The sequence below is a fragment of the Podarcis muralis genome, chromosome 14, assembly GCF_964188315.1.
Source record: "Podarcis muralis chromosome 14, rPodMur119.hap1.1, whole genome shotgun sequence".
Lineage (NCBI taxonomy): Eukaryota > Metazoa > Chordata > Lepidosauria > Squamata > Lacertidae > Podarcis > Podarcis muralis.
In genome coordinates, this window is record NC_135668.1 from 53564172 (window position 1) to 53575473 (window position 11302).

The following is an 11302-nucleotide window of genomic DNA, read 5'->3' on the forward strand; positions in this document are numbered from 1 at the left end:
TTCATAAGGGATTTAACGATAGCGTCCTTCATTTGTAGCATATGGACTGGAAACACAGAGCTGTAGAGGCTTTGCTCCATTTGACATTTGCTCTACAAGTCAATAATAATAATAATAATAATAATAATAATAATAATTTCATTTATCTACCACTTATATGCCAAAGTGTTTTCTAGGTGGTTTACAACTGTAAATAGGACACGGGTGGCTCTGTGGTCTAAACCACTGAGCCTCTTGGGCTTGCCGATCAGAAGGCCAGCAGTTCGAATCCCCTCGACGGGGTGAGCTCCCGTTACTCGGTCCCTGCTCCTGCCAACCTAGCAGTTCGAAAGCATGCCAGTGCAAGTAGATAAATAGGTACCACTGCGGCTGGAAAGTAAACGGTGTTTCCGTGCGCACTGGTTTCTGTCATGGTGTCCCGTTGCACCAGAAGCGGTTTAGTCATGCTGGCCACCTGACCAGAAAAGCTGTCTGTGGACAAACGCCGGCTCTCTCGGCCTGAAAGCGAGATGAGCGCCACACCCCAAATTCCCCGTTGACTGGACTTAACTGGCCAGGGGTCCTTTACCTTTTTACCTTTTTTTACAACTGTAAAATCAGTCCGTTATTAAAATGCACAATAGCATTGAGACCTCCTTAATTAAAAGAAAGAAGCATAACAGCTAAAACAATCGGATCGGAAGTTCATTTCAAGGAAACCCTGGCCTGGACTGGTGTGTCTTCTGACATCTGCCTCTCGTATTTCAGCAGGGAGACCCTGGTATTTAATACAGAATAGATCGGATGAATAATTAACCAAAGGCGAAACTGCAGAGCTGTAAATCCAGTCCTCTCAAAGCAATATTACATCACATAAATTTAGTTGTCCAAATAACTCTCTGTTGTCCTGAGCATCTATGTGATTTTGCTGCTGCTCTGACAGATAGCCCAAAGTCAGGCCTTTCTGTCTCCGCGGAGGCAAAGAAAGCAAGTAAATAAATAAGATGTCCTCTGGAATCAATCAGCGTTCATTTCACTTGAACTCGGAAAGGAGAACTTTTACTGCGGCTCACTTTGAGAGATGGGGGTGTGAGGCATGCCCTCTGTCTCTCCCTTCCCTGCAGAGGCACTGGTGGAAATTGCAGGGGTTACTAAAAATAATATTTCCGCACCGCTCATCCAGAGGAAGGGAGTAAGAAACGAAACAGGGTGGAGGAAACAGGCCCACGAGGCTGCATGTTGAATAACAGGGACAATTCAGCACAGTTCTCTGGCTCTTCCCGGAATGAACGGCCAGGTCAACAATTGATTCTTTCTCTCTTCTGCAGGAATGGATGAGAAGCCAACCATTGCGTTTGCTGCAATCCCCACTGCCAGCCGAGTTATTCAAACCGTGGCCAGTCAGATGGCCCAGGGGGTCCCGGGGCAAACAGTCACCATCCTCCAGCAAGCAGCGCCCATGACCATTGGGCAACACCAGCTCCCCGTCCGGGCAGTGACGCAGAACGGGAAGCATGCCGTGCCCAGCAACAGCCTGTCTGGCAGCGCTTACGGTAGGCCATCCCTCCCTCTTCTCTCCATTGCCCTGGTGCACCTGGGGTTCCCGGGACGAACCCCGTTGTCCGTGGCATCTGTCTTCAGGCCTCGAGGTCTGGGCCGCACTCTTCAGCCACAGAAGCGATACTGGGAGGAGTGCCTCTTCCTGTCTCATCCTGTCTGCTCCTGAGATCAGCAGGAGAAGCTCCGCCGGAGGCCCTACACGAGCCTCTTGGGACAGGGCCTTTTCTGCTGTGGCACCCCGGCTCTGGAAACACCACAGCATATCGCCTCCGACAGTTGAGGCAGAGCATAGCCTTTGTGGCTAGCAGCCATTGATAGCCTTCCCCTCTTCAATGAATTTGCCCAGTTCTGTTTAAGTCAGACAGGTTGGCAGCTGTCCCTGCAGAAGTGAGTTCCATAGATTTAACTGTGTGTTGCCTGAAGAAGTGCTTTCTTTTCTATGCCCTGAATCTCCCAACCTTCAGCTCCATTGAATTTCCACAAGTTCCAGTTTTAGGAGAGAGGGAGGAAAGCATTTCTCTGCCACTTTCTGCACGCCCTTAATAATTTTACAAACTTCCATCACGTCTCTCCTCTGTCTTGCCTTTTTTAATAAACTGCAGCCTTTCCCAACCCTTCAATCTCCTTTTTGAGGCAAGGCAACCCAAACTGGACACAGTATTGCAAATGCGGTCGACCCATAGATTTTTGGAACCATATAATGATCCTAGCAGTTTTCTTCCAGTAACCAACACTGCGTCAACATCGCCCTTGAGCTCTCCATTATGTCCCCTTGGCCTCATTTCTGGTTGCTCACCTGCAGTCCAGACCCCACGGGAATATATGCGACATTAAAATCCTTTTCCTTGACGTGCACCCATCGATTTGCACACGCTTACTCGGAATTGCATTTCCCATTTTACCCCCCCATTTGCTCAGTTTGGAGAGGACCCTTTGGAGATCTCTGTAATGACCCTTAACAATTTGTGTCACAGTGATTGGTTTTAGGGCCCCCCCCCCCAAGTGCCACTTTAGCTGAGCGCAAGGGTTAATAATAATAATAATAATAATAATAATAATAATAATAATCTATTATTTATATCACATCCATCTCGCCGGGTTTCCCCAGCCACTCGGGGCAGCTTCCAGCAAAATATTGAAATACAATAATTCATCAAATGTTAAAAGCTTCCCTAAACAGGGCTGCCTTCAGATGTATTCTGAAAGTCAGATACAGTAGAACCTTGACTTACCACCACCCCTACTCGCGAACAATTCGACTTGTGACCGCGGCAAATCCAGAAGTAAATACCGGGTTTGCCGCGATTTGCGCACACACAGAAGCGGCTGCCGCCGTCTGCATATGCGCAGAATGGCGCTGCCGCTGAATGCCCACACGCAGAATGGCGCTTCTACCAGCAACCTGGATCGACTCACGAACGGACCTCCAGAACGGATTCCATAAATGAGTAGAGGTTCCACTGTAGTTGTTTATTTCCTTGGCATCTGATGGGAGGGCGTTCCACAGGGCGGGCGCCACTACCGAGAAGGCCCTCTGCCTGGTTCCCTGTAACTTGGCTTCTTGCAGGGAGGGAACCGCCAGAAGGCCCTCGGAGCTGGACCTCAGTGTCCGGGCTGGACGATGGGGGTGGAGACGCTCCTTCAGATATACTGGACTTTAAAGGTCAGCACCAACACTTTGAATTGTGCTCGGAAACATACTGGGAGCCAATGTAGGTCTTTCAGGACCGGTGTTATGTGGTCTCAGCGGCCGCTCCTAGTCCCCAATGCTGCCGCATTCTGGATTAATTGTAGTTTCTGGGCCACCTGCAAAGGGAGTCCCATGTAGAGCGCATAGCAGTAGTCCAAGCGGGAGATAACCAGAGCATGCACCACTCCGGCAAGAAAATCCACAGGCAAGTAGGGTCTCAGCCTGGTGGGCTTGTGGTTCCGGCGTGTGTTTCTGTCCTTGTGACGTTGCAGCCTCTTTGTTTTCCAAGCAAGAGGAAAGCTGGCTAATTCATATTTTCGCCTCCGCCGCACAACGTGTGTTGGTAACAAGATTTTAAAAAGCAAAACCTTCCAACAGCCCCTCTGCTGTCCAACGAGGCCTGATGGAAGCATAGGGCACCAGGTAATTGCTCATTGTGCTTGAAGCCCTTGAACAATCACCTGGAATTGCCTGGAATTACTTCAGCGAGCCGAAAGTGGTGATTAGCAAATCTCCATCGAGAAGCACCCATTCCGCTGCGAGGGGGAAGGTGAAGATTAAAGAGACTGTTTCTTTTCCCTTTTGCACCACTGAGAACTTAATTCCCCTCTTGACGATGAAATCCTAACAACCTTCGCCCAGAAGTGGGCCCTGCTGATTTTAACACCACTTGCTGGCAGATAAGTATTGATAATTACATTAATGCTCGCTTATCTGTGTTGTGGGATTGCGTTCTCTCAGGGCTTTAATTCTGCTCATCAGGACAAGTCCCTGTTCTCCTTGGGCGCCTTCTTTTCGAGAAATTGGTTTGGTAGAGCCTTTTTTTGTGGTAGCTCCACATTTTGCTGCCCAAGGGAAGAACCTTAGGGCGAAGAGCGGGTAATAATACTAATAATAACAATAAATTATGTTCTTGGGGGACGGGGTGGGCTGGTGTGGAGGACTCCCTGGTCCTCAGTGGGGTAACTCTGTCCCTGAAGGACCAGGTGCGCAGCCTGGGAGTCATTTTGGACTCACAGCTGTCCATGGAGGCACAGGTCAATTCTGTGTCCAGGGCAGCTGTTTACCAGCTCCATCTGGTGTGCAGGATGAGACCCTACCTGCCCATGGACTGTCTTGCCAGAGTGGTGCATGCTCTAGTTATCTCTCGCTTGGACTACTGCAATGCGCTCTACGTGGGGCTACCTTTGAAGGCGACCTGGAAACTGCAATTAATCCAGAATGCGGCAGCTAGACTGGTGACTGGGAGTGGCTGTCGAGACCATATAACACCGGTCTTGAAAGACCTACATTGGCGCCCAGTACGTTTCCAAGCACAATTCAAAGTGTTGGTGCTGACTTTGAAAGCCCTAAATGGCCTCGGCCCAGTATACTTGAAGGAGCGTCTCCACCCCCATCGTTCTGCCCGGACACTGAGGTCCAGCGCCGAGGGCCTTCTGGCGGTTCCCTCATTGCGAGAAGCCAAGTTACAGGGAACCAGGCAGAGGGCCTTCTCGGTAGTGGCGCCCTCCCTGTGGAACGCCCTCCCATCAGATGTCAAAGAGATAAACAACTACCTGACATTTAGAAGACATCTGAAGGCAGCCCTGTTCAGGGAAGTTTTTAATGTGTGACATTTTAATGTATTTTTAGTCTTTGTTGGAAGCTGCCCAGAGTGGCTGGGGAAACCCAGCCAGATGGGTGGGGTACAAATAACAAATTATTATTATTATTATTATTATTATTATTATTATTATTATTAAATAATTAACTTTTGACTTAATGTAAGGCAAGGGTTGGATGAACGATCCACATGGATAACTATGGATTAGCGTTGGTTAACACAGTGCTGTTTTTCTAGGAAAAGAGGTGCCGGAACTCAACATGAACGCCTCTCTTGTTCTCTTATGGTGCCCACTTAAGAGGTGCCAGAACTGAGTTCCAGCTGGAAAAAAAAGCCCTGGGTTAACACTTCTTTTGCTTTCTGTTTGTGTACTTAAGCTTGAATTGTTTGGAGGGGACGTGTTCGTTTGTTTATAATACTAAATTAATTCTGCATGTGCCAAATTGTTGATTTTTTTTTTGTTGAATGTACTGGAGCGCTCTGTGTGTTTGGCTTGCAATTGTATTTCCAACACTCTGTGTTTTCCGATGGTTCAAGTATCGGTTGCCAGCCCCTTTGGGGGACAGCTGGCTCCCTGTGGAAAAGTGGCGTCCAAGATGAGAAAGCAATAGAAGAAACAAGTGCAATATGTAGAGAGAGTTCTTTTTAAAAAATATATATATATTGAGTTTTACATTTTCATCTTCATCACAATAATATGTCCAATACAAAGAAAAATACTGAATTTCCCCCTCCCCACCCCGGCGACTTCCCTCAACTGCATCTGGTTTTTAACATATTGCTTTCTCCTGCTTGTTTTGTTATACCTTGATATTGCATTCTCTAAATTAAATTTTATTTATTTATTTATACATACATACATACATACATACATACATACATGCATACATACCTTGCTCATCTGACTGGGTCTCCCCAGCCATTTATTTCCTGGGGTAGAATCTTTAAAAAAGCCACACCAACTACCATCCTATAAAAAGGTCAACAACTTTGGTCGGCCCTCACGGCCCTTCACTTCATCAAATCTGGCCCTCTTTGAAAAAGGTTTGGACACCACTGTTAAACATTCATTTCATTATAAAATCATTTCACAATAATTTTTAGTTATTTTACAGTTCCCTGAAGAGGTAGTTTTAAACGCGTCTTGTGCGTTTACAAAATCAGTGTCGGCGAGGCTAACGCTCTTCTTCCTCTCTCTCTCCGTCCTCCTTTTTTTTTTTAATTTGCATTTTATTTATTTGTTAAAATGTTTATATTACATTGGTAAACGTCGTATTACATTACAGGACTTTCTACAATATAATTTCCAACGTGTATACAAAAATTATATACACATTTTGTATACCTAGAAAGAAAATGAAACAAACAAACAAAAAAGAACAAAAAGAAAAAACAAAAACAACTCCCCCCACAAAAAAATTCATATGCATACCAACAGACTAGACTTCCTGTCTATCCCGTTGTATATTCCTTTTTTACAATAATAATAATAAATTTATAATAAATTTTATTTATATCCCGCCCTCCCCAGCTGAAGCCGGGCTCAGGGCGGCTAACAACAATAAAACAGTACAAAGGTACCCCCTGCCCGTACGGGCCAGTCTTGACAGACTCTAGGGTTGTGCGCTCATCTCACTCTAGAGGCCGGGAGCCGGCGCCATCCGAAGACACTTCCGGGTCACGTGGCCAGTGTGATATCGCTGCTCTGGCGAGCCAGCACCAGCGCAGCACACAGAAACGCCGTTTACCTTCCCGCTATAAAGCGGTACCTATTTATCTACTTGCACTTTAAGGGTGCTTTCGAACTGCTAGGTGGGCAGGAGCTGGGACCGAAAGACGGGAGCTCACCCCGTCGCGGCGATTCGAACCGCCGACCATACGATCGGCAAGTCCTAGGCAGTGTGGTTTTACCCACAGCGCCACCCGCGTCCCTTAAAACAGTACAAAAGTACAGCACAAATCAATGTACTGTATTTTTCGCTCTATAAGACGCACTTTTCCCCTCCTAAAAAGTAAGGGGAAATGTGTGTGCGTCTTATGGAGCGAATGCAGGCGGGAGGCTCTGCTCAGCGCTCCCTTTAAAGAGCCATGTGGGGGCTTTTCCCTGAGGAGGGAAAAGGGACTGACAGGCTGCCCTCTGTCCCTTCCCACACCTCCCGGAAAAGTCAGCAAGAGCCGCTGCCAGGCTGTGCTCAGCGCTCCCTTGTAAGGGCTCCCTTTCGTCCCTCATCCTGCTTTGCTGGGAAGCCAGGAGAACAAGAGGCGCTGCGCAGCTATCGCTCTTGCTCTGCTGGCTTCTCAGCGAAGCGGGAGGAGGGACGGAAAGGTTTAAAGCAAGAAAAGCGAGAGCCGCTTACATGCTCTGCGCAGAATATTTTTTTTCTTGCTTTCCTCCTCTAAAAACTAGGTGCGTCTTATGGTCAGGTGCGTCTTAGGGAGCGAAAAATACGGCACTCTTATTATTGTATATTTCTTTGCATTTTATCTAATACATTCCTCTCTTTCCTCCTCCAGCCCTCACAAATCCACTGCAGCTGCTGGCTGCCCAGGCCAGTTCCTCCACTCCGGCCGTGGTCAGCCAGGCGGCGGAGGCCGCGGCGAAAGAGGACCCTCCTGGCGAGCCGGACGTCAAGAGGCCTCGGGTGGAGGAGCTGAGAGGGGCAACAGCGGCCCCCTTGCAGACGGGCAGCGTCATCACTTCCACGGCTCCACAAGGACAGGCGGCCAGCGAATAAGGAAACCGGGATGCTCTGAAAGAGGCGCAGTGCACGACCTTTGCGGGATTGTCTTTCTTCTTCTTCTACAGAAAGAAGAAGAAAAAACTACATCTGTAACACCTTTTTTGGGTTGTTGTTGTTTTTTTAAAGTTCCTTTCCAAAAGTTAAGATTTTAACAGGACAGGATGGTCTCGAGGTGCCAAATGAACGGCCGAAACCTCCAGCTACGCAGAAGTCTGCTTTGCCTTTTACTCTGGAGATCTTTTCTCTCTCTCCCCCCACCCAAAACCCCCCGACCTCCTTTTTAGATTAAAGAAACAAATACAGACAATTTGATTGTACGACTGCTGGGGTTTTCCCCCCCTTTCCCCACGTTAATTTCCTTCCCTTTCCCTCAAATATTGGGCTTTGTATGTGAGCATATTAAACGCAGGACAGAGGCACGTGTGGTTTTGGAGGAGGCTGGGGCAGGTTGTGATCGCCAAAGATAACTTCTGCCTCTTTTTATATATGTATGCGCACACATACACACAGGAATGTGCCTCCCTGCCCCCGAGCTTTGAAACCCGAAATCCAGAGGAAGCCCAGCTGGGAAGGGCTTTGCGAAAAGTTAGACGTTGCAGGCTATATTGGCCGGTATCCCCAGAAACAGCCTTGTGGGCCTGTTCATTCTTCCCACCAACTGACCCATGCTCTAACATTGTATTGCTGCGCACGGTGTTCTTCCCCATCTCCCCCCCCCCCAAAAAAGAACGTGCCCCCCAGCCAAGGGACTGAGAAACTGTCAGCACAGAGATGCCTGGATACCGGTTTAAGTGGGGGGGGGGTAGTTCAGTTGGTTAGAGCAGGGGTCAGCAAACTCACCGTGTCTCGGGCCGGTGTCTCCAGCGCCGATCGTGCGGAGGGTGGGAGAGCATGTGCCCATACGTGTGCACTATTTCCGGCGCATTTCTGGGTCGGAGGAGCACTGGAAATATGTGTGCATGTGCACAGGCCTCCTCTGACCCGGGTGTGCACCGGAAATAACACTTGTGCATGCGCACAAGCTATTTCCGGTGCTTCACCGACCCAGAAGTGGGCAGCCACGCAGCGCCAGTAAGAGCGGGTGGTGGGGGTCACTGCGGGCCGGATAAACGAGTCCCTCGGGCCTTATCCAGCCCGCAGGCCTTAGTTTGGGGACCCCTGGGTTAGAGCATGGTGCTGATAACAACAACAAGATTGCAGGTCCGATCCCCGTAACAGACACGTCTGCATTTTCCTGCATCGGACTGGAGGATCCTCCAGAATCTATGATAATTCTATGCTCAACATTTGCTGGGTTGGGATAAGTGAGGCTGCATTTTCTGGCATCTACAGCGGGCATAGGCAAACTCCGGCCCTCCAGATGTTTGGGACTACCAGTGCCCATCATCCCTGACCACTGGTCCTGTGAGCTAGGGGTGATGGGAATTGTATCGTAAAACCTTTATTGGCATCACATACAACATCCAAAACAAATCAGTGCAGAATTGCCACTTCCCCAGTGGCACAAAACATTTGCTAAAAGAAAGGAGGCAGAGGAGTCTATCGTCACATCTCTTGGTTTCCAGGGAGATCAGACGTCTGCAGTGTATTTTGACAACAAAAAACCAAATAGAGATATTTAGCCACTGACTTGGTGAGCTCCTGATCATTCCCCAGTAATAGAAAATGTATGACCTCTGATTCTGACCTCTGAAAATGTATGACCTCCATTTGGGGATACAGAGTTGATCTAGAAATTGCTGGCGGAGATCAGTGTATAGTTTACAATTGAAAACCATATTTGTAAGGGTTTCATATTGGGCCGTGGGTGGCGCTGTGGGTTAAACCACAGAGCCTAGGACTTGCCGATCAGAAGGTCGGCAGTTTGAATCCCCGTGATGGGGTGAGCTCCCGTTGCTCGGTCCCTGCTCCTGCAGAAGCGGCTTAGTCATGCTGGCCACATGACCCGGAAGCTGCACGCCGGTTCCCTCGACCAATAAAGTGAGATGAGCACCGCAACCCCAGAGTCGGGCACAACTGGACCTAATGGTCAGGGGTCCCTTTACCTTTAAGGGTTTCCACCAGGTGGTCTACACATGGGCAAGTTCTTTCTCCTTCCACCCTGCCTGAGAACCTTCCCCAAAGGAGGTTTGATGGATTTAAATTAAACCTGGCCAGCGAGAATGCCCTTCTTGCTGGCCAGAAATTAAAGGTAATTGTGGTTAGTTTCATGTGCTCAATAAAGTTGGAAATAAAGAGGGGAACCCATGTTTTCTCTGCTGCTACTGTTAGTCCTTGGCGTTCAATATCCCACAGACATCTGGAGGGCCAGAGTTTGCCTATGCCTGATCTATGTCTGGTTCCAGGCTTGATTTAACACGGTGCAAATTCAGGGAAGAGAAGAGCCGTCCATGGCTACAGCCTCAGGGGAGAGTTGCTCTTGCGCTCGTATCCTGCCTGTGGTTTTCCCACAGGCAGTGCTGGAACTGGATGGGCCACGGGCCTGATCCAGCAGCCTCCTCTTACATAACAACCTAGGCAGGGCTTTGCTGTGTCGGGATTTGTTAAGAGGGAGTAACCAGCCGGGACCTTTTGGTGCCGTTTCTGTCTATCGAGCCTGAGAGAGGGAGAAATACCGGAATCGAATAACCGTTCACCTTTAGAGATGGTGCTGCCTCACTGCTCACCACACCTTGACATAGCTGTCAACTTTCCCCTTTTCTTGTGAGGAATCCTATTCAGAATAAGGGAATTTCCCTTTAAAAAAGGGAAACGTTGACAGCTATGCCCCTTGAGAGCCCAGATTATGCATTAAGAGGAGTGGACGCCACCTCAGGTAGCCCTTTGTTTCGGACGGCAGCTTCTGCTGGAGAAGACTCGTCCGGAGAGAGCTGGGTTCAAATTCCTTCTCAGCCATGCTGCTCTCTGGGTGGCCAGATCAGTCACTCCTAACAACCCTGTGTGGTAGGTTGGGTGGCAAGGAAAGAGGGGAGACTGGAGAGAACTACGAGTGCATCCTCAAGCAGGAAGGGCAGGATAAAAATGTTCATGACTCGTCATTGGATCTCATGAGAGACAGCGGTGGTGTAGTGGTTAGAGCGTCAGGACTAGTGCCCGGCAGAGACCAGGGTCCAAATCCTCACACGGCGAAAGTCGCTGGGAGTGACCTTGAGGGCCATTCGCCGCCTCGCCTACCTCACAGGGTTGTTGTGGGGATTAAATGACGAGGGGGGAGGAGAACCACGTGCGCCACTTTTGAGCTCCTTGGAGAAAACGGTGAAATTATAAATGCAATAAATAAATGAATAAATATGATTCCGGTCCCCGCGTCCCGTGGGTGAAGGTTAAGACATCGACCGCTCGGCGCTTGTTAGGGTTTCTTTGTATCCGTGGGACTTCAAATGGGTTTTCAGAGCCCAAATTTGAGCAAATCTTGCTCAGTGCTGAGCTTGGTAGAGGGTGTAAGGACGAGCGCATGACCCCATGCGTTCCTCCAAGCCGTTTATTTCCCTGTTTGCAGGCCCTTATTAAGAAAGGCAGGCCTAAGATTTAAGCGTGTTTGTAAATCCAGCCGTGCTTCTGAATTCCTCTGAATTTTTAAGCATTGCAACACCTCTTTGAACGTTTCCCTGCATGTTTTGGGTGGGTGTCGTGCACATTCCCCCCCCCCTTTGTAAGGCTTGTTCACACGTCGCAGTAAACCATAGTTAGTGGTTTGCCGTGAACGGGGGCTGATCTTTGTCATTTTGC

The 11302-nt window shown here is 48.8% G+C and overlaps 1 protein-coding gene across 1 annotated transcript in view; it reads left to right on the forward strand.

Moving 5' to 3' along the window:
• The window catches only part of FOXK1 (forkhead box K1), an 85199-nt gene extending 74332 nt beyond the window's left edge, over positions 1–10867 (forward strand). Inside the window, exons 8-9 of the mRNA XM_028705627.2 lie at positions 1308–1532; positions 7347–10867. Of these exons, the coding sequence (XP_028561460.2) occupies positions 1308–1532; positions 7347–7567 (446 nt within the window). The 3' untranslated portion in view covers positions 7568–10867. The remainder of the gene's footprint in view (positions 1–1307; positions 1533–7346) is intronic.
• Positions 10868–11302: the final 435 nt, after the last annotated feature.